Source organism: Prinia subflava, chromosome Z (assembly GCF_021018805.1).
Source record: "Prinia subflava isolate CZ2003 ecotype Zambia chromosome Z, Cam_Psub_1.2, whole genome shotgun sequence".
Taxonomy (NCBI): domain Eukaryota; kingdom Metazoa; phylum Chordata; class Aves; order Passeriformes; family Cisticolidae; genus Prinia; species Prinia subflava.
In genome coordinates, this window is record NC_086283.1 from 54,883,359 (window position 1) to 54,907,854 (window position 24,496).

At 39.4% G+C, this 24,496-nt stretch overlaps 1 protein-coding gene across 1 annotated transcript in view; it reads right to left on the bottom strand.

Annotated features, from left to right (window-relative positions):
• Window positions 1–233: 233 nt before the first annotated feature.
• ROR2 (receptor tyrosine kinase like orphan receptor 2) overlaps window positions 234–24,496 on the bottom strand; it is a 144,319-nt gene continuing 120,056 nt past the window's right edge. Inside the window, exons 5-9 of the mRNA XM_063423277.1 lie at window positions 13,885–14,012; window positions 9,447–9,761; window positions 7,495–7,740; window positions 5,712–5,914; window positions 234–3,654 (exon numbers count right to left, since the gene is read on the bottom strand). Of these exons, the coding sequence (XP_063279347.1) occupies window positions 2,212–3,654; window positions 5,712–5,914; window positions 7,495–7,740; window positions 9,447–9,761; window positions 13,885–14,012 (2,335 nt within the window). The 3' untranslated portion in view covers window positions 234–2,211. The remainder of the gene's footprint in view (window positions 3,655–5,711; window positions 5,915–7,494; window positions 7,741–9,446; window positions 9,762–13,884; window positions 14,013–24,496) is intronic.

Consider the following 24,496-nt stretch of genomic DNA (forward strand, 5'->3'; position numbering starts at 1 on the left):
GTTAGGAGTTTCCCAAACTGTATTCACAGCACACAAAGTCATAATGCTCTTTGACTACTAGAAACAGGCTGAACTTCATACAGCACTGTACAGAAGCTTCCACTGACTGCCATTTACCTGCTTAGTTATCTTTTCTCACATTGACAGATCTGTGGTGTAAGTGAACCATTTGCTCTCCACTTAGTCTGAAAAAATTCAGCAAAGGAACAAAGAAAGGCAATGTAGCTGATTAATCAGGTTCATTTATTTGAGCTAAGGAAACCTAGAAAACCCAAAGAATGTCATGTAAATAAATTTCACCTTTTTTTCTTTTTTATTTATCCTTTATTTAGTAAAAGCACCCAAAGCTGCATTATATTAACACAAGTAATAAAGCTTTCATATTTTATTCCTACCAGTGCATTTCCAAGTCCAGGTGAAATGCCAGAAATAAGTAATGCTGCCATATCTTGAACACAGGGTGTAGATCACAATGATACACGACTTACAAGTGAATCCCAATGTAATAAAATAAAAGGTTGCAGTGTAAGTGTGAAACCTGTAACTTAAGCAATTGAGGCCATTTCTATTTCCACAAAGTACCATAACAGAACAGCAGCTGTAGGATAACATACTTCATCATACTTTTTGCATCACTGTATTGAACACCCTGGGCTGGATGCAGAACTTTAGCTATAGTGTGTGTTGGCTACAATGCTACAATGAGAATGTGTTCCGCTTGTATTACAGAGAGGGGTCATGAAATGTATGGACCTGTCTGCGTGTCTAACAAAATGAAACAGCAATACCATGAAACTGCACTACATGTGAATATTGTAAATGGTTAATTTATAAAGTCATTCGTTCAAAAATCCAAATATTTCAATGAAAAAAATGTATATAAAATGTAGTAAAACATAAATTACATTTAAAGGTCTGTACACGATTCATCCTGCAAATAGAAGCACAAAAACAGCACCTTGTACATTATTGCTTATTTTGGTCTTCTAAAGTTCAAAGATCATTCTTACTAAAAAGTTGGGAAAAAACCATGGTTTCACATGCAATCCAGCAGTAACTGTGGTAAATCAAGTAAGTCTATAACCCCGCATAAAACCCAACACTTTTGCAATGTAGGAACACACATGTGGAGCCCTTTACTATACTTGATAACCAATTAAAGTTGGATTTATTAAGTTAGTGCACACCTATAATATCCCCTACAATATCCCCATTTTTGGTTAACAGTGTATTAAGGCTGTTTGCTGTTGAAAATACACAGCAGAGAAGGAATACTTTCAGATGATCTCATTTGGAAGCTTCTGTCAGTCATTCACCCAAAGTGATGAAAGAAAACCATCCTTTCTCCTCATGTTATTCCACAAGCTGTTGTGGATACTCCAGCTCAATGTGAGTTCAAAATCATTTGGATAAATTCACGGTAAAAAAATCCATCAAGGGCTATTTAACAGAAAAAAAAATCCACTTCTGTCTTGGGAAGACCCTGGGCCAAAAATTGCAGGAGGCTGGGGCAATACCCTGGGAAATTTCTGGAAGGGAAATTGTTCTTGCAGTCTATCCCTTGGCAGGCATTATCAATGGTCTTTCAAGACATGCTACTGGGCTGGACAGACCCGTAGTCTTACTCAGCACAGTCAATTTTATATTCAGTTCCCCCCTTTTCTTGTTATTGTAATACAAACAACAGATCATAATTCTCAACTTCATTTTTCAGACTCCAAAAGCAAACAATCTTGTGTCCATTACGTTGAAGAGATAAATACTACAAACTAAGCTGTCCATCACATCCAGGGCACTTCTTTTATGCTTAGAGCAATTCTGCAATCATAGCTGGATTCCCTTGTGTGTTATTGGTTTAGTCATAATTCACTAACATTACACTCATATATCATGATATACATGATGTGCAATGCTACTCTGCAAAATGTTGCACAGCAACAGTACATATTTGAAAAGCAGCTTCTCTCAAGAACTGTAGGTCATTAAAAAAGATTAAACCCAGCAAGTCTATACCACCATATTTGAAAAATCTGCTGGTGGTTATCGTCATTAAACCTCATATATCATTACTGCTGCACTTTTAAATGGATGTTGGGGTTTTTTTAAGTTTTGTTTCCTTGAATCAGATCAAAATCACTCTATTAAGCCCAAGGACCCGCTGTCTCCATGCATGGAAGCAATGCGGAATTCTTAGCAATGAGACCAAATTCCTTAGGCTTCCGACTGAATTTCTGCTTCATCCATCTGAAGTGTGTCATTATCACCCAGCAATTCTGTTTCAGGCACAGAGCCCTCTTCTTCCTCCTCCTCCTGGACAGGGTTCTGGGCAATATCTTCTGCTCCGTTGTGTGTGTCATCCGTGCCTTCCGAGAGCAGAGCGGCCCTGTCGGCCACCGACGCGTTGGAAGGCGCTGTTGTTACATAGCCTGTGCTGGTAGACCCGCTCCCGCTGTGGTGGGAGCCTGGCTTGGGAATGATCTGTGGAGGTATTTGCTGAGGAGCCATTTGCATGGGGATTTGCACGGGATAAAAATTTGGCAAGTAAGCACCATAGGCAGGCATTGGCTGGTAACCATTGACTGGAATGTAGAGCTGAGGAGGTGGGACCATTGGTCTCATCTGGCCTTTCATTTGTATGAACTGAGGTTGAGGGAAGGCTGGAGTTTTCTGCTTTGGTCCAATGTATCTAGCATTGCTGACATTGCTAACAGGGCTTGTGCTGAGAGAACTTGTTTGTGTGGTGTTGCTTGCCCCAGAAGTTTGCGCTGAGCTGTTGTAATTGGAAAGGTTCCCATATGTTCTTAGTCTGTTATGTATATCTTTAAATCTTGGTCTTCTGTTGGGAAATTCATTCCAACACTCCAACATCAAAGTGTATATCCATGTGGGGCAGTCATCGGGACATGGCAAAACCTGTCGGTTCCTGATCATCTCAATGACATCCTGGTTGGAATAACCACAGTAAGGCTGCAGGCCATAGCTGAAAACTTCCCACAACACAACTCCATAGGACCATATATCCGAATCAATAGAAAACTTGCCATACATAATAGCCTCAGGGGACATCCACCGGATAGGAAGAAGGGAATTTCCCATCAGTTTGTAGTAATCAGCAGCATAAACTTCCCTGAAAAGGCCCAAATCAGATATTTTCACATTCAGTTTATCGAAGACCAGTATATTTCTAGTGGCCAAGTCCTTGTGGACAACGTGGTGGCTAGAAAGATATTCCATTCCTGCAGCTATCTGAGTCACAATGTGAAAAAAGTCTGCTGGTTCCAGAGTGGATTTTACCGTCTTGTCATCATCAGTGCTGCCAACATCCGAGTGGGGAGACCTCATCACCAAGAACTCATGAAGATCACTGTGGGAACAGTAACTAAATATCATACTTATAGGTTGCTCCTTTGTCACTATTCCCAGCAAACAAACTATGTTTGGATGCTGTAATCGTGATCTCATCATTGCCTCATGTTTAAACTCTTCCCGAAGAGCCAATTCTGCTTTGTCTTTAAGTGTCTTAATGGCAACGGCTTGTGTCTGTTCACCCGGTGCTGTACCAAAGAGGTGCCCCTTGTAGACTTTGCCAAACCTCTCCTCTCCTAGTTCCTCCATAAATCGCACAGTGGACAGATTGATTTCTTTAAGCTTAGCCTGAAATGAAGAAAAGACAATGAATAAAAAAATCATAATATTCTCCGAGCAACAGGACCTCTTATTAAAGAAAATCTCCCAGTGGTTAGATTTCCAAATGGAAGATAAATTGGGCCAAAAGGACTTTTCTGGGTTTTTATGGATTCACATCAGTATTGATTTCACAATTAACCTTGAAATGAGTTACACTATTATCAGAAGTATAAATTGAAATACACTGCAGGACAATGGATATAATTATTTTTATAAAGGAGTGGCCACACTTCCTGCAAGCTAAATGAGTACTGCCTTCAGAGTAAATCTGGCAAGCAAGGACATCTATTAACTGCATTTGTACTCTCCCTGCAGACCAGCCCCGAGCTGCCTAGTGGACATCTGTCAGAAAAGGAAGGAGGCTGAGGAGATGGCAGTCTCAGAGTGAACTGAAACATCCTTTCCAGCAGAAGAAGGAATAAAACCTCTCTTTTTCAGCTCTGCAGTATTAGCTAATGCCCCTTCTTCTGTGTTGCACTACAGGAATGGCCCCTGCCCAAGGGCAGCAGTGTATAGTACCCCCGCTGAGGAACCTTCAGTTAGCTTCGATAAAGACGGGGGTAGAACTGGAGAAGAAAGGAGGAGGAATTTCTCTTTGGCACTTGAAGGAAAAGGTTGCAAACCCAAGAACGGGAAATCCCCAGAGCCTCCCTCTTGCAGCTGCAAGGGAAAGCAAGGGAGTTTGTGATGGTGATGTAATGGGTCTGCCCTGACCAGCATGGGATGAAAGAGTCCCTGATGTGTTACTTGGGGTTCTTGGTCGGAGACAGACAAACGACACAAACTCACCAAGTGTCATCAGCAAATAGCATTTAAAAATGCATCAGCATTTTTTATTGTTTAGAATTTCTTTTTATAGGGGGTTTGAATTTTCCAGGTTTGAATAGCTGATCGGTTGGGATCTCTGCACTACCCAGATCTCTGGCCAGTGATGTGTCTACATTTATGGATGCATGGGATTGGCTGAGGTCTTTGTTTGAGTTCAAACCTCTCCTATCATTGCTCACCCAGGGACTTATTTCTGTTTTATTTCTAGGTTGAGTTTTGGGGGCAGCTTCAGGCCAGCTGACCAAGTGAAGTGCAGCTGCCACAGCTTCACATACAGGGCACCACAGCATGAAGGAGCAGGGCAGGCTGGGAAAATGTTTTAGCGAGGGATTTGGGAACAACCTCTGATTTTAGTGTCCAACAGCCTGTGGTCTGGGCTGGAAAATTCTTTTAAATATTCAGATTAACACACAAAATCATCACACTTAGTTACAATTGGTAATATTCACCAAATACTCTACAGTTTCCTAAACAGTTGTTGCCAACTTCCAAAGTAAGCATTGTTTTTTAGAGCTTGCATCTTGTAAATGCTATGATTAAAAATTCAGTGTTAGCTCTGAACAAGATTTTAGTGCAGAGATCAGTTAGCTGACCCAGAAAATCCTACGCAGGAGCTGACATATGGTATTTTCCTTTCAAACCTTTTGTGACACACAGGCTTGGAAACATGTTGCATGCCATCTCAGCTCTCAACTCACTTATAGATCAACACCAGAGGTCTTGAGCTGAAGGATTAGAGCAAGAAACCCCACCATGCATCATGTTTTGAACAGGCAAACAGGACACATCATCACCAGGCACAAAAATGAGCTGCAAGCTGAAGACTGGATCAGAAATCACCACTTTTCCAGCCACTCAGACAGCAGGCAGAATGGCAACTGATGCGTAAGGACAAATACCATTAGATACTGAGTACTGAAAGCTGTTGTCCCTGAATGCTGGTCAAGACGTCTAGATACACCTGTGCAAGACCTGGTTTTCCCTGAAGTAGATGGCCTGCACAATATTAGGTCCCCCCAACAACATGGCTCAATTTGAACACAGACAACCTGAGATGCTGAAAATAATGAAAATTCTTAAGATATTGAAATATTTTTGAATATACCGGAATACATTTTGAATATATTGAAAATAATGAAATATTTGAAAATATACTTTGAAAATACGTAGGCCTAAGCAAACTGTGTAAGCAATACCTGTTTGTGTTGATTAATGAGTGGCATTTCCATGTCTTGGCTGGGAGATGCCATCAGCTGGCGGCGCTGTGGTGTAGCAGCAGATGCCTTCTGCTTGTTTCGGCACATGCAGACCAGGAAGAAAAGGCAGGCTATCACCAGAGGGATGGCTATGCTGGGAACAAGGATGTAGAGGATTCCCATTTTGCTGTTGTCACGTGGACCTGGCGAGCACAGAAATGCTCATTGCTTACAGTAAGCACTTTTCAGCTATTTGATAGTAACACAAGTGATTATTAATACTGCATTTTAAACTGAAAGTAAACTATATCCTGAAAACAGAAGTCACATTGCCCTCTCCCACTTCTTTGTAATTTTCTATTACATATTTCAAAAAGTTTGAATGGACATAGCAATTAACAGTATGAAGATAAACTAGGAGCCCCACAGTTAGTGTGTGGGCTGTAACAGTATGTGATTATTTTTGAGACTTCTAGGTGAGGAAACCGCAGAACACAGACCAGGGTATCACTGCATTATCCCGTTGAGGCTATAAAATACAAGTGAGCAGTCTCTATGACAATATATAAACAGTGAACTCAATGTGACCCAGCACAGCAATGCAGTCTGACCCACTCTCATAGATTCAGCCATTTCATCAACACTTGGCCCAGTCTTTACCTCTACTGGTACTACTTCTGCCCAGAATATAGTAAGTTTCACTTCTCCTTGGTAGAGATATTATTTATTCTGTACTTAATACAATTGCAGACTTTTTGTGTTAGAGTGAGACAGGCATGAAAGAGCCATCAATACACTTAGCTCTGGAACCTTCTTAAAATATTTTTTCACTTAATACTTAGAGATTTTAGGAAAGCCTAGTGATGTCAAAAATGTTTGCTGGAACGGCCTGGGATGTTTTCTGTAACCTGTGGTTTTGCTATTTGTGGCAACTGCTTCACCACAACCACATCCCAGTGTTATCTTTACCCTATGGTACATGCAGTGTAGAAATTTATTATAAATGTCAAATCATGTTACTGCAAAAAAGTGAAGTAACTGAAAATTTCATATTAGTTCTGAGCAGTTCTAGAGATCCACACAATCCACTTTTACGGCTTCCATGACATATCTGTATCTTGCTTCAGGAAACATGCTTTTCTTCCTAATGAAGCACAGGATTAACTGTCATATCCAAAGACCATTACCAGTGAAGTCTGCACCAATACAGGGAAAATGAGCAGAACAGTACTAATCTGTGAGAGCTGTACTTTTTATTTTTGCAAACAGTTGTGCTGTACAGAGCCACTAGCAGATAGTGTAGGACTTTTGTGATAAGATAATCTGCTTTATGCACTTCAAACTGCTCTGCTTCTTCACTTTAAACTGTTTCCTTCCACCCAGGCACGGTGCTATATCTCCCTCTATAGGATCTGAAAATCCTTGCTGCCTGCACGATGTCACACAGAGGGAGAGAAAGTACACTTGAGCAGCATGAGCAAACCAAACACGTATCGGTGATTTGCATGTGCAATCTGTCATTTGACAACTCAAAATACAAACTGCAGCATCATCATTAATTATTACCTCAGACTAAGCCTCCAGTATATAATAAAAATGTGTCACAGTATCTCACTAACTCTGATCTCCAGAAAACCTTAAAGAACTACAATACAAAACAAAGTTGCTTGAAGTTAAACATTTAAAAGTATAACTCTCTTAAATGAATTGTAATAAACACAAACATTCAAAATTACACAGGATTCAGAACAGTAGTAGGAGAAAAAAGAAAGAGAATACATACTACAAGAAGGTATGTCACACAGTTCCATGCGTACGTTTTTATTTTTTGTAAAACACCAGGGACCATCCATTTGACCTCCAGGATTTCGACAATACGCATGTCCTCCACCTAGCTCTGGAAACTGTGTGCTTGTCAGATCATGGTTGTGGGGACTCTGTGAGTCCCAGAGCTGGCAAGTGTGGCCAGACTTGGTAACACTGACAGTCCCTCTGTAGTCAGCTCCAGAGCCATTGTAGCACTGATGATCTAAAACACAGGGTTTGAGAAAACGTCAGAAAAATCAAAACAATCAAGAGACACCAAGAGCAAAACAGCTGAAGTCCACAGGACATGTATGCCAACAAGTACTTAAATTTAGATACCTCAAGATTTAATGAGAGCTGTTCATTTTGAAATTTCAGTTCTGTGTTTATCTGTACTTTTACACCCAGTTATGTCTGGATTCTGTCCTGGAATGTCTCACCTCTATGGTACACACGTTAGTATTCACAATTCTGAATACAAATTGAGACTAAGAAGCATGTATGGACCTTTAGATACAGAACATGATAAGTTAAAGTAAATCAGAGTAATGAGTTTCCCTTCAGGAAACGTCCTCAGATGTCAAAAATGAAAATTTTTATTTCTCGTAATCTTCCCATCTTCTTCACACTGTTCACTGTAGAAATCAGTGCTGTATTTTCGAATGCCTCATGCCCCTTTTTCCTTATTGTCATCTTTAGAAAGCAAGGATTCAGGATCTTCTCTTTAGAAGCATCATTCTCATATCTGCTGGACCCATATCTTTATTCTTTGTTTTGCTGCTATCTTCTCTTCATATATTTTGAGTGCTTGTCTTCTATGTGGATCATCTGAGCTGCATCATGCATTTTCCTCAACGTTTGCAACATTGTCTTCTCTGTTTTTCTGTTCTCCCCTCTGCAGCCCTCAGGAATCCAGCTCTCTCAAACCCCACAAATACTCAAGTTGCAGCTGCTCCATCAGTGGCAGCACCACTGACTCTGAGAATCATGGACAACTTTTGCCAGACTTTGTATTGATTTTGTTCCCATGCCTTTAGCTTGGTATCTTTCCCTTGTCTGATTTGTCTCTATCATCGTGTTCTCAGTTACTTCTGCTTCTCAACTGCACTACATTATTTACATAAAAGCACAGAGCTAGTCTTTCATGTCCACTATTATGCCATGGTTCCTGCTCCTAACTGTGGATTCAGACAATGGATAGTCAGAATAATCTTATCACACTTTGAACTTTAAACATCTTTGATCTCTTCGAGTTTTCTTATTCAACAACCTTAGGGGGTTGTAATTAATTACTATGAAACGCAGTAGCCAGAAATGCTACTATTGTATGTCTACATACAATTAGTGACAACAGAAGAGCCCTTCTACTTCTGGGTGTAAATAAAAATTCATGGAAGTAAGATCAATGTTTTCATCCATCCCGTGCGGTTAAAGAAAAACAATTCCACTTCATGTTTAATTTATAGGATTAATATTCTCATGGGTTCCAATATAGAAAAAATGAACATTGGGTGGTTCATTTCCTGACAGATCTTCCAGTGAAGCTTCAACAACCTATATGGAGTTAATCAAAAGGTAAACAAAACTCTCCAATAGCTGTATGGGGAGGCTCACCCAAAAAGGCAGGGACTAAGCCACAGGTGGAGGCAACACTTCACAAATCTGCATCAAATCAGCCATGTGAACACAAAGTTTTATAGCCCAGGGTGGTTGAAATAACACACCCTGGTATAAGCAACATCCTTTAGGCTTCCCTGTCATCCCAACTGTACCTTACAGCAGTGCAAGGTGTCAGTATTAATAAGATAAAAACAAGCAGCTCAGCACTTTCTTTACAAAAAGAACGACTGATAAAGTATTGTCTCTCAGACTCCATCCAAGGAAGCAACGAGCAGTACTTTTCCCCAGTGATGAAACACCCAGACTTACATCGGCTCAGCCTCTCCACAGGGATCCCAATCCTTATGCAGTTGGCAGCTTCCAAGGTGTCCGGTCGCGGGAGGTCCTCACACTTAGGCAACTGTAGCTGCATCAGGATGAGGGGGTTTGACCTAGCAATGTTGTACTCCTGCCTACAGAGGTCATTCTCCAGAACTTCGCACTCGTCCCGGCACAGCTCCCGCGGCTTGGGGCTCCGAGAGCGCTCATCACACAGGGGAAACACAAAGTGGCAGAAGGAAGGAATGGCAAACTGCGAGCACTGGTCAGACAAATGCGTCGAGGTGCCAATCATGGTGAACGCAGCTGCAGAGGAACAAACACGCTCTTAAGTACTGACACACAGCATGAGAAAAAACTTAATTTTCATGTCATTTGCCTTTAGCACCTTTATTCTTTCCCTGAGGGTCTGAAAGTCTGCTGCAGAACAGGTAAATGAGGTAATTTCTGCTGTAAAGGAGAACTGACAAATGCGGGAAGAAAAAACAGCATCCCAGTGTCCCTCAGACATCTCCACAGAGCTTGTAGGCCTCAGCTCCCAGGAATTAACCATGTGATTGTCATTGCTCAGACCACAGGCAATTGGCTAATTTTAACTTGAAAGGACCAAGAGCAAAGGCAAATCACACCTGCCAGGATACTGGTATGTGTTTCCGAAGTTCTTAGTTACATAAAATCTGAACAAGGATCACGTAAAGTCTTCCTCGTCTAGACATTTTGATAAATAAATAACTATTTTTCAAACCTTGTCAGGCAAAAATAAGTGTATCGTTGATATTTGGGGAGACATGGCTTATAACAGACATGAGAAGCCTTATAGGCAGCATCTTTGGGGAAAATTAAAGTAATGAGTCTCAGCATGCTGATCACATTATGATGAATGTCATAATGAGCTAAGAATGTAACTCTCCCTTTCAGTTCTCAGCACCTACACACTAACATTTAGCTCAAAGTTTTCTTGCACATTGCAAAGGAAAAACAAATGTGCGCGTGCATCATGTATCTGGTGCGGAATCAACCTTTAAATGTAGGAACATTCACTCCCCCAGCAACGCATCATTTATGAGTGAGAGTTGCTAGACTGCATGTTCCACCAGCTCACACTGTAAAAATAGAGGAAATGTCATTCAGCGGTGTATTTACAACCTACAAATAAATTCTTTCTCTCTTTTCCAGCTCTTTCCTTTCAATCATCTATTTCCTGTGGACACATTATACTACAGACTCTCTTCCTGAACACAAAACATGCAACAAGCAGCTGCAAATCTAGCCTTTTAGACTGTTTACACCTTTGCTTATTTAATTCAGAAATATTAATGCAGGAATATATCACTTATCAGTCACATTGGGAACACTGCAGGCAAGCAGATCATCAGTTCTCAAAAGATAGTTGTAACATATGCTTGTTCCAAAGACTAAAAGGGAAAAAATGAAACTGAAGGACTGAAGTAGTCACTGTCGGTTGTTTGAAACTCTACACTAAGTTTTATGAAGGCACTGCATTACAGAATTTAGATCATCATGAGAGAAGACCGCACAATTTACAATTGTATCTTTATTTCGATGGAAGGTGCAAAAGCCAGCAGTAGCATCTAAGTGTGGTAGCATCTAAGGTTAATATGTGGTAGCACATTTTACTTATTAAACAGTTGTTAAACAGCAAGCAGAGACCTTACTAGCCAAACACATATACACAGGTTAGGCATCAGGTCTGTGCACTATTCATTGTTTTCCTTCCAGTCTTCCAAGCTCTCAGGGTTGCTGTTCCCTGAGATTCTCCTCTGGGTTGCTGTTTCCCGAGGTAATAAGGTTTTCTGTCTTCTCTTCGCCCTAAGTGTTTCACACTGGAGCCAGAGACGACAAGCTGAGTCCACTAGTTCGTGTTATCAAGGCTGTTTATTCTTAATTATCTATCAGTGCTTTCCCAGATTTGCAAGGCATCCCCAGCAGAGCAGGACACACAGCAGGACTGGGCGGATCAGAGAGCCCCACACCTTATGTACGGTACCCTTGACCCAACCACCGTCCACAACGTACTTTTTATTTACAAAATTGTACCAATACCTACTACCTATGCTAACATGTCAGTTCTACTCTAAACCAGTCTCTAAAATCCAACTCAGCAAAAGAAGGGGGACGAGAGCAAGAACAAGGAGCACAGGGGCCACTCCCCAATTCCTCCATCTTGTCTCCTCAGCCCCATATACTAAAAATCCTAACTTCTATATTTACATTGTATAATAAACTAGCTACTACTTGTTTTAAATTCTTTCGGCTTGTGATTCTTCCTGCATGTGAGTATTCACTCCTATGGACAGGGATCAGAGGCAGTGTCCTCCTGGGCTCTGTGTGAGGCTGGCTGACCCCCTTGTACAGATCCCAGACCCCCCTGTCCAGTTTCCAAACCCTCCAGGGTGGCCAGAGGGATGTCCTGGACTCCAACACCAAACCACATCCAAAGTCTTTCTCCAAAAATGTCATTCTATTTTTAAACAAAGGTTGCCGTTCTCACCCAAGCACATGGCCAGGACCAAACACCACAAGTGGCCATGGGGACAAGGAATATGTATTTGTCACAACAGTACATCAGGGAAATGAAAATCCAGAATGAAAATTCCCCACAGATGTAACCTTGCTAAACGCTCCTCTTGTTGGACAGTAGGTGTCCTCACTTCCCGTGCACATTGGAATACACACCATCAAAAATTGCACCTAAGAGGTGTGGGCAAAACTATCAGCATAATCTCAGAAGCAATTATCCAGGTGTTTTTGTTTTTCCTTGACCTAACAAGTTACTGAACTTCCAAAAATACCCTCTCCTTTGGCTATAAAACACCCAGTCTTGCAATATTTGCTTTACATATAATGTGACTTACAAGAACCAATAATGCTATGAAATCCCCAGGGTACTTTAGCATAAGATGTTTGGTATGACCTTCAAAAGTATATAGTTTGAAACTGCTGTATTATTAACAGACTGTCATTATTGCCCAGCTAGGCACTGGGCAGCTCTGTATGGTGGTCCTCAGTGTCTTCCTGAGAGAGAATATTTCCATCAGGAATTCTCCCCAGCTGCAGAACAGAGAGTTCTGGTATCCTAGCCTTGGAAATCTAACCAATATTTAGTAATATTAGGAAACCAGCAGCCAGATCATCATTATCCATGTTCCATACTCCAGAAACAAGTACAACTCAATCAATAAACATTTTCTGGATAATATCACAGGTTTTTTTGTTGTCGGGTTTGGTTTTGGTTTTTGAAAAGAACATTATGAACCTAATTCACAGAATTATAGATTTAATCATTTAATACAGTTGAATATTTCTATATTGCTGAAAAACATCCAAACACAACAGAGATTATGTAGCTGGCAAAAAAAGAGTATCAATATATATTAACTAGTGACATAATGTTTAAAGAGGGTGGAATTACAACACAGTACATGAGAAGGGCGGGAGGAGAATGTTTTGTAATAGCACAAGTAAAGGTCAGCACCTGGATTTTGCCAAGTCCAGAATCTGGTTAACATTTCAAAAACAGGAGAAAAAAAAGGACCCGGATTCTGGGTTAACTCATTAGTCTTTAAGGTAATACCTTTAGGGATTTAGAGCTGACAAGTGAAATTAAACTCTTTTTGGCAAGTAACGATGCTGAATTTGGAAAGTCTGGCCAGATACAGTCCATTAGTGGGCTGTATCTGGCCAGATGCAAATCAGCTCCTGCTGGAATGAGTTAATTTGCTACATATTATGATAAACTGTTTGTTCTATTCCATGGGTTCATTTCCTTGCTCTACTTCATGTAAATCAGAGTCACAGCTGCTAATACCAGCTAACTGAGACCCAGTAAAAAACCCCATTTTGATGTACAGCCCATTAAAAGTCATTAACGTTTTGGATGCATGTTTGTGACTCTGTACAGAAACTATGTTCAGAGAAAGATTAAGCATAGGCTCAGGACAGGAAGGTCAACTCTTGTTTTATATAAATCAATGTGAAATCCAGACTCTGCAAGAATTATGCGAAAAGGAAAGACGGCCCAGGGAAAGGCCACCATACAGTTCTTCAAGAAAAAAGATCAGTACTTTTTCACTATATCACAAATCCATTTAAAAACTCCAAAATCTTCTTTTTGAATCCATCATGCAAAAAGCTCCTGTATCAACTAGAAGCTGTTAAAAATTCAGTACTCTGACATTTTACTTAAGGACATGGAAAAAGCTTTACACATTGCCACGGATACTCATCTTCCTTGCTCCAAATTTTACTAACTGCTCAAGTCAGAAACAGGCTCACCCCCTCTAAACCTTAATATGAAGAGGTCTTTTCATTGGTTGACAAAAATAAAGGATGATAGCATTGTTTTTACCTGAATTGGATACTTTTGTGAATGTTTGTTTCTCCCTGCTAAGAAGATGTGTGAGCTTACCAGTAATTCGGTTTTCAATTTCCCCTTGCATCTGGAGGGAGTCCACATAAATGGTTCTGTTTCCAATGATTCGTGCACACGCAATTCCCCTATATGGCTGACAGAACCCATCTTCATGGTAATCTTCTCTGCAAAAGACATGTTAGGATTTTATATGCAGATGTCTCTCTGCTCCCAAAGGATTTTTACAGAACATATACTTACAGAAGTTGAAAAACTCAAAATACTGTGAATCTGAAATTGTCCCACTCCCAAGGTGCAGCTTTTTCCTCCAATTCTCTCTTACCTTAGAAGTATTTATGAGGGACCCTGTAAATAACTCATTACAGAAAGAAGAAAACAAACTCCAACATTAATTTTAAAATAATAAACTAATAATACTGGAGTTTGACAGATGAATCGATTAAAAAGCCTTTAGATTGAGACAACAACATAGATCTAGTTACATGTCCCCATGCATTTTTGGCATACAGCTGTACCCCATAAAATTAGGCAGTTTGTTTTCTTCTCCCACTTCTCTCTCCTGCTCTTCATTTCCTGTAGTGGATAGCAGAAGAGATTTTGCCAAGCTTGAATTAAAACATGGAATAGGAGTAATCAAGGCTATAACCTCTTTTCCCCCCCTTCTCTCTAGTGAAAGTCAGTGCCAAATTTCTCTTTCAACATATATTTCAATATAGTTTTTAACTGAATGAAACTTTGGGCCTTTTACTCCCTTACATCAACATAAATATTTTGGCACAAAAGCCCTAGCCTAAAGGCTCTGTGGTTCAACACTTCATCCCCAAAGCCCCTGTAAATAATACAGAACTGATCTGCAGATCATAGCTGTCAGAGCACTGAAAAGGGACTTCAGAGTGAGAGCATTCTCAGAGTAAATATCCAGTATGGCACGTGTTTCCTCCAGCATGGCACTGCCTCTTGTGCTAGGATTCACTAACCTCATGGATTCACATCATGCCATTTACTACATGATGGACCAAAAATAGGTAGAAACATAATCTAAACTCTTGATAAGTCATAGATATAAAGCATATCATGCAGTTGTTATCCAGGTATGGCCTTTATTTCCCATCACAATGTTATTGTTATATATTCATAAAGCAACACTTTGTCTACAAACTCTGAAACAAATTGTCCTTCCTCAAACATATGTAAGTGTTTTATTAGATTGGATGAAGTAAAGGAGGAGCCATAGGATCAACTACTCCCTTCAGTGACATTCTTCTATTCTTACAACAAAACCTATAATTTTGCAACAATTGCATCATGCCTGAAGGGACAAAAATATCAAAGCATTTTGTCTGTGCTTGTTTTATGATCCTTGACCACCTCAGGAGGAAGTCAGCAATTCCCAAAAGGAATGAATATGAAACCTCTATTTCACCTCTTTCTTAAGAGTAAATTCATACTCCTATCTTGCAGAACAAAGTCTGCAATGTATCTTACTGAAACTGTATCTCACACTTCAGGTCTCAGTTCAGGGTTCTCTTGCCAGTAATAAAAAGGGGAAAAAAAAAAGAAAAAAAAAAAGAAAAAAAAAAAAAAGAGAGAAAAAAAAACGGCGCATTCCAAAGAACATGGGTTTGGAGACAAAAGCAGTGTGATCTCTTACTTAGCTCTGTTTATTTATTTCTGTCAAGAACTTTTAAACACAGCTTAGACACTATAAATACACACATATGCTGCCCTCTCCCATGTTATAGTCAACTGCTGATCATACTGAACTAGATATGACCATTACCGTGGACACAAGCAAAAGTAAACAGTAACCTGATGTCAGTTACTCTGACAGAAGCGCGGCTGTTATTCTGCATGCATCTTTGTCAGGTCAGGAAACTCAGTGAATGCTGTCTGACTAGTACTAGTATTGAGAGAATGAAATTACATCAGTCCTCTTAGGGAAAAAAAAACCCTGATTTCAGCTGCAGAAGTGGCAGCATTAAGAGTCTCTTTATAGATTACTCTGTCCTTCAGCTACATGTATATTTGGGACAAAGAGGCAAAAAGTCTGCAACAAAAAGCAACCTGGGGAGATCTGATAAAGCGACATAGGAGTAGCATAATGCTCAGTTCAAACAGGAGCCTTGGAACCACGTGCAGCTTTGAATCATGCTCCAAACCATATGCCTGCTATCAGAGCAATAATTAGGAGCTGCTGAAAATAGGCAGAAATACTGACTCTTCAATTTCCTGCTGCTTGAGCTATAATGTCTGCTCTGATCAAGAACCCTGGTGAAAGCAGAAATCTGACTCCACAAAAGGAACCCAGAAGAGTTCCCTTTGTTCCACTTACAGAAATCTTACAAGCTATCCACCACAGGTACTTTTGAACCTTTGTTCTTTAGTTTGTGCTTGTTTCAAGACAGCATTATCTTTTCTCTCTAGTGATTTTTTTCCATTTTTATAGTTGTTTTTTTTTAATAAAATAAGAGTCGGGCACATGCTAAGTGCTGGTCTTTTTTGCAACTTTGCTGGAAGGCTGAATCAAAGACAGTGCACCTGGAAACTGAATTTTCTCAGCACTCAGAATGGAGGTAAGGTATTCTCTTACTAAATGAACTCTCCTCCCAACTACTCATCAAATGTTTGACCAGAGTTTGAACTTAAAAAAAAAAATTGTAAAGAATATGACTAAACAGAATTTATATTCATAAAATCCCAATCTCCAGAGCTCAGGTTCAATGTCATCAGTTTACCAGGCCCACAAGGTGAGCTTCTGCTAGAACAACTCAGTTAAGAACTAGGCTTTCTAAGCAAATGCAAAACAAAAGCAAAAGCAAAAGCAGAACCTACCACTTCAGTCACACATAAACAAAACCAAAACATTGATACTATTTTTATGTACAACATGGAATTCGTACCAGGCCTGGTAACATCTTGATGAACCAAGCACTGATAAGCATTTACAAGTTCCTTATCACACATGCACTCGAACACCTCATAAAATACAGCCTGCTTTCAGGTTTGTGGGCAGAAGTCCATATGAAATAGAGAATTAACCAAGCAAGCAGTGCAAAGAAAGATGCAGATTCAATCACAGAATGCTACTCCTCCCACTGTTAGAAATCATAACTTCTGGGAACATCTGGGTCTATAAAGGAAGAACTGGAAGAACCAGGTACCTCTGAAGAGGTATAAAACCTAGCATGATGAATAGAAAACTCCCTAGACAGAGGTCATGCAGCTCTTCCATAAGATGGCTATCTGGTGTAGAAATACATTAAGAGATTTCTAGATGTCCTGGAAAAAAAATATAGCAGACATCACTACCCCAACCCTCTCATTAAGCATTACTTTAATTTCACATATGATGCAGAAAGGACACCAAACAAAATACTACAGGAGGAAACACACTGGCAACAAAGATGCTTTTCCTCATGGAAAATCTGAAGTGCGGAAAGAATACCTCTGGGCACAATACACTATATGCTACCTCTGTAACACTACCTATTGCTTGCAACTGTCACAGCTGAACAGACCAGAGGGCATATGAAACAAAAAAGTCACAGTAAAAGAAAGGCAACCACAGAAACGCTGTTTAGTACTAAAATCACCTTCCAAAGCACCTAAACCTGGTGAGCGTTTTCAGCATGCATTTAGTGCCCCTGAAAGCACAGTAAATGCAGGCCTTGTGGTTTTCCTCAGAAACAGAGAAAACACACGAAGCTCTAGGAGGTTTTAGAAAGGATTCACAAAAGGAATTATGAAAGCAGAACTGAGAGGTACCAGATATTCATTTGCTAGTGAGACACCTTTATTCTAATTGCATACTACAAGTTTTATTTAGAAAGACAGCAGAAACTTCTAAGTTAAAACTATTTTCCTGGAAATAGAAGAGACAAAACACTGTGCACCAAACACAGAAAGAAACTCAGAAATTCTTCAGAAAACTCAGAAAGAATAAGTTTTTCAGTTAAATGCATTGAAAAAAAAATCTCATTTAATAACACCCTACCAACCTACTCTAGCAGTTATATGGGCAGACATATTCTCAGCCTACACTTTACCAAAGTAAACAACATAAGCCAGTTCATAGATTATAACAGGATATTCCAAAGGTTAGCTTTTAAAAGGTACTAGAAACTTTGTTACAGAAGTCTTCCACAAGCAAACTAAATGCAATTAAAATTTCCTATAAATTTTCCCACAACAAATAAACCTGAAGCTTTGACCCTCTTCCAGGGTTGTCCAGGGATTAAGGAGCATTTAATCAAGAACTGTTAAATCCTGAGAATGTTAGCTCTCCCCATAATGTTCCATTACAAGTGGAATGGCAAAGCAAGGACAAATGCACAGGAAACCACAGACTGTGATAGATGAAAGAAAGTATTAATTATTTATGTCAGCCTATTTGCTATTCTTAGAGAAATACATTTGGTATACAGTTGCTAATCTTGTTGGGATGTCTCAGGATTTTTGATAGTTACAACTTGGTAACTAATGTCAGAAGCTGTGTAAAGAGAATGATCATGATGGACAGCAAGATCAGAGGGAAAAGGACAGAGATTATTTCAGATTACGAGTTCACTTAGTGTGTGACTTCTTCATAAATACAAATCACAGATATTAAATTACCTGCAATACTAAAAAGAATAAAGGAATAAAGGGTCTATGTTTAACCAAAGAGGCAAATCTCTCTGACTGGGAAGGGCATTCTAAAGGGCTGCAGTAAAAAATAAGGTATTTCTGGGTTTTTATGTATATTTATATACACACACACATATATACACACATATATACACATGCACACACACATGTGTGTATATATATGTATTCACATTTTGTTTATACTGAATCTCAAAATCAGGCCATATTATAATGTTGTACTACAGTCCCCATAATTTGTTACTCTTACTCCTGACACATCATTTCATATCATACTGCTGGGGAGCAAAGTCTATGCACAAGAGGATCACTTTTCAATGGTTAAAATTATTTTATATTCCAAATTTTCCCTCCCTCAACAGGCCACAGATGAGATCTGAGAGAAGAGAAACATCCTTAGCCTTGTCATATGCCATATTGCATCCATAAGAATTGCTTCCTGTCAAAAACATAGTGGATATATATTAATGTTACCACAGAAAAATACTTGGTACCTTCTGGCCCGGTTTGTATATTTGCCTTCAGAGAAAATATCAGATATAACCCTAAATTTCTTGTTTCACCATGAAGTAAAATTTGTCAAGAAATGCTGTTTTTCAAAGTAATAGTTACAATGGGCTTTAAAATTGCTCGTTCTTATAGGTCTCCCATTGTACACAGATCATCAATGGAAATTTTACTACTGACACTCAAGGCAACAGAATTGGGGTATAAATATTTGATGGAGAAAAACATATTTGTTTTTTAGAAAGTATGGTTTGAACTACTACTATCCATTGAAGGACTGGGCTAATGATCAGTGCTTCTGACGTCACCTGTAACACAGGGCAGAAATTCAGTAACACACACAAAAAGGTTTTTGGTTACAGTGTAGTTTTGAAAACCCAGGTGTACAGAAAAACCTCAAAAAAACCACCCCCAATCCCACAAACCATAAAACACCCAAAACTCCACACATGCACATTTGTGTCCTTCCTGCTGAAGCCAAGAAACTAATGGGTGGCAGGGACACCTTGACTGCTGCACTGGGCCCTTGCCTGGACAGAGGCTACCCTGCACCCACATCATGGGAGAAGGGCACAGGCTTCCCACCCTACCTGTATCCATTCTCTGAACAAACAGTTTCATCCTCTGACCAAAGGTTTCTGCAAATAACCCACCTTTCCGGCACTTAAAATCGTTGTTTGCACGTCTTCGCCTGTTTCTAAAGATCATGCTCCTGGCATACCAGGAAATCCATACTGATATACTTAACTCCTCAAAGAGAGACCTAGAATACTACGACAGTGAAACTTTTCCTTCACACTAAAGGAATGTAAGGAATACTATCAGAAAAGAAGGGGAGTCTAGTGTTAAAAAATAAAAAACTAACAGGCGGGGGAATTTGTATAAATAGTCATAGCTCAGTTGAAGTTAATGGGCCTATGACAATTTATACTCACAATGGATATGGCCCGTGACTTCTGCTACCAGATGCTTATTGAGTGTAACAACAGACCCAAAAAGCAAGACTCCCTTACATCTAGTGCACAACATGGACAAATATTTCCTGCTTTTTGTCTGAAAAGTAGTACACCATAGAATCCCTTAAAGAATTTACTGAAAGTTCCAATTACTGAACAGAACAACTGTGTTGCGTTTGATTAGAATATTTATCTATTAGTTACTAAAAAAAATGCATTGTGAAGTGAAAATCCATATTCAATTCCTAAGACCAGTAAAAAATAACAGCTGATCTTTATTCTACTATTCTGTTAGATTACAGATTTGTTCACACTAATCATAGGACCTGAGAGAGCATTTTAAGCCAGCTAATAGTTAAAGCAACTAATTAAATTAAAACACAGCTACATATAGACCTAGTGTTAGTGACAAACTAAAGAGAAGACATTTGTTTGTCAAAAGGCAACTTGTGGACTTTACAACAACCTAATATGTAGACTAGTAAACATATTGCCAAAATGGATTATGAAGTCAGTATTTTTAAATACAAAACTCAGGCTCCAAAGTCTGTCTCTAAAACATAGTCTAAATAAAGTTTTAAACATATATTATGATGATACTGTAGAAGGAGAATTCTTTTACTACTACATATTTAAAAATCATTTAAAGACAAGAAAGGGAGAGAACATCAATAGGGTTTAGTCACAGGCCTTCACTGACTCATGGTCCAAATTGATCTACTCAGTAGGGGCTGCCTTAAGTGGGTGTCAGCACTCTTAGCTGAGCTATGTCCTTGACAAAAGATGCTACAATCAACTATTGAGGTGGATAAAACCAAAGGACAATGGTGTTGCCTTCCTTTCTTTCACACTTTCATCCACTCGCTCCTGCTCCTGTAACACGAAGAACAGTCCTCACAGGCAAACATACACAAGAGAAAGAAACACATAAAACTGTGGCAGGTTTCTCATTAGACAACTCTGCATGCTGCTATGGTTTCTTGGTATCATATTCAGGTATTTATTATTGCTTTGCATCTTTAGAAAAGTTTTCAGTGTACAAAAAAATGTTGCAGTTCCCAGACACAGCACATACAGAAGTATTGACATAGGTGGCAGGGTTGCTTTTACTACAATAACCTGGGTAAAACAGTCAAGGAAGCAAAACTAAACAAGGACATCAATGTTCTGAATTTATGTAAGAAGCAGAGGATTGTCTCTACCTGTATAATCAGCCACAATCCTCTTGATTAACACATGTAACTTCAAACAGATGATCTAAAATTCTGCCAACAACATCCTAATTTCTGCCTACAAACTGTCTTTCAGTTTACTCAAAGGACATTTTTATAAATTCCCCCTCTGCTTTCACTGGTGTTAGCACGTTGGGATGGAATCTTGAAATCACACGAGTCAGCTGGCAATCCAGGGAAGGCTGCAGATCTGTTTTGCAAAGTATCTGTTTGTCAGATACTTTTAACAGAAACATTTCTGTTAAAACCACGGTTAGTGAAAAGTTGAAAAACCTTCAGAAAACTAATTTCAACATATGGGAACACGAACCTAGCCATGCAGCATTCCAGCTTCTCACTCACCAAAGAAGCCATTATGAATGAGCCTTCTTCCCCACCCCATTTTTTCAAGGCATGTTATCCTCCTCAGTGTGTCATGACTGTCTAATAAATTGTCTTTCTCTGACCACTCCAAGGAAAGTGAGCAGGGCCTACAGACCCTCTCTGAAGAGACTCTAACAGGCAGCTCCCTCATCCCTCTGCTGACACAGGAAAGCAAAATTCTTAGCTGTTATCCATCCTCATACTGCCATGCCACCCTGAGTGAGCAAGTACACATAGGTCAGCTCCAAAAAGGTCTTAGAAGAGTCCACCCGCTGAAAATGTTATTGTAACTGCTGCTGTAACAGGCAGCAATTAAAACTGGCAGGGGCCATCCTGGGCAGCTCCAGTGATGGTGCTGGCTCCTGCCTTGGGCTCCGTGCGGGGACCAGGCGTTCCCACCTTGGTGGCCAGGCTTCAGCAAAGGGGGAATGGGATGGAGGACAGAGCTAAGAGATCCTGTCAGCTGCCATGGAAGATGGGAAAGCCATGCAGGAGAAGGAGAAAAGAACTTTTGATGGCTGCAGTACTGCAGAGGGATGGGGGAAGGGATGTCTAGCCTCACCGATGGGACCGGTCAGGGAAATGGGCTCCCTTCTCACCGTGCAAACAGGTGACAGATGGCCAGCCCACCTCCCAGCAGGCTACTCTGACCCTGTCTGGTGTGGTCCTCACCCCACTCTCTGAATGCCACCAGGGATAAGCTCAATATGGTAATCTTTCTCTTTTACAAAGTCTTTTAAATTTTCACGTAGACTTTAATGCATTGTGATTTACCAACAGAAGCAGATTTTATCCACAACTAGGAATTTTTTACTATACTTGAGTTGATTTAAATCCACTGACAGAACTTGATATATATGCCAGGAAGACAGGTAGAAAGTATAAAGACTTGAGAGAAAAGACTGTAAAAGCATGGCTGAAAATTTCAAGTTAGAAAAATCCAAAGAGAGGGGGAGGTTAAAAGAGGAAAAAGGAATAATTTAAAACAAATAAAATTAAATCCTATGGAAGTGTCTTAAGCTTTTCATTTTGGTTGTTCTTTTTCTACTTTTTCTTGAATTATGGAGAATTTAAGTTTTCTACAACATCCTTCCTGGCTTTTTATTAGAGGTTAAAAAGTTAAAACATTTTTGTAAAAAGAAAAAAGTCACTACTATATATATATTTTTTTAATACAATTAAAAATGTTTCAACTGGACAGTAAAAATGTGATTATTTCTGGAAGAATATGAGCAAATGAAAAAGTGAAAATAATTGTACTGGCATAATTTTTTTGTCTTCTTTTTTTGTTTGTTTGTTTGTTTTTTTAAACAGAACAAAGGTGGCTTTTCAATCTCAGTTACCACAGAGATTATACATCTGATAGCAGAGACCTTTGTAAAATAGCTAAAAATGATCATAGCATCAGCTATAAATTTGCTACATAATTATATGGAGAAGTGTGCATCTTCAAGGTCTTTTGCAGAACATTTTTATTAAAATTACAAAAACATCAAGCATTCATATAAATTTTATATAGATATTCATATGTAATACTGAAGTGTCAGTTTTCCACTCTTAAGGAAAAATTAACATATTCCATCTACTTGAAAAAATTGACACTATCTAAATTACATTCTTTAAAACATCTAAGTGACAATATGAAGTATCTGTTAGTTTCTCTGTTGCTTTTTATGGGTGAAATAAGTCTAGGCAATGTTGCAGAAAGTTAAGAGTTTGTGAATACTTCCCAATATTACAGACAATTATTACAGCTTCTCTTGGATAAGGCTTATTTGAGATTAAATTTTCCAATCTAAAGATAATTTTTGCCCTTTTTTTGTTACTTTTAAGAAAAATGTTTCAAAAAACAAGGCCAGGGAATTTTTAATATTTCATTTCTCTTTTGAGAAAAAATAAATTAAAACCCCAAACACAATCACTACTAGTAGAAGGAGCAGCCATTTGGTTGTGATGTTATTATATTGTCTTGCTATTAAGCAGATACATGAGACTTGGAACAGACCTTTGCCTGTTCTCATGAAACACTGCCTGAATTTGTCCAGCCTTTATGCAATTTCCACCTTAACGCACTCATCAGCCCAGCTGACAAGAATGCACCTCATATTCTCCAAACACTGTTCCTACATCAGGCTTTGCACCCGTGTGTGACAAAAAACCCCTTCTTGGCACTCATGGTTATCTCCTGAGGTTAACTGAGGCACTGGCGTGAGGAGTTTGCGGAGGGCCCAGGATGGCAGGGACTGCAGAGGCAGGATGAAGAGGCGGGGCAGGGATGCATACAGCACCTACCACCGGGGGAGCACACGTCTCCCTCAAATCAGGAGCAAAACCTAGTAATTTTTGTGTCTCACCATTTCTTTCTGTCAATGGATGAGTAAGGACTTGTCTCCTCCTCTGTTCTGGTCTGTACTGGAGACAGCAGTCTATTATTAGTGTTATCCCCTTGTCTGGCTAGCATGGCTAAGGAATCCAGAATTCATCAAATAATTTTGGTGTGTCGTCATAATATCACATAATAGGTTTGTTGTTTTTTTCCAAATTAGGAAAATCAGCTTTTTCTCCACAGGAAATTCTATTCCAGTTTCAATCAAGGCCTCTAGAGTTCTCAAAAATTAAAAATAAACAGACACTCTTCTACTTCAGCCACTGGATGAGGGTGGAAATGAACCAACTTTGGCTCTGTAGCTTCCCTTTTCTTGGGGTTGGGGTAAGAGCACCCTGAATCACCCAAAACGTCTGGGAGGCTGGGGTGTTCATACAGCCTTGACATAATCCCAAAGGTAATTTCCCATAACATTTCTTCCTTTGCACTTAAAATTACTTACTGAATGTTTCTCTGAAATACTGGATGTATTTGCAAAGACTCCTCGCCTCTTTTTCTTTTTTTTCCTGTGTATAACCAATTAATTCCTGACTGTCACATTTTTCCATTTAAATCTTTCC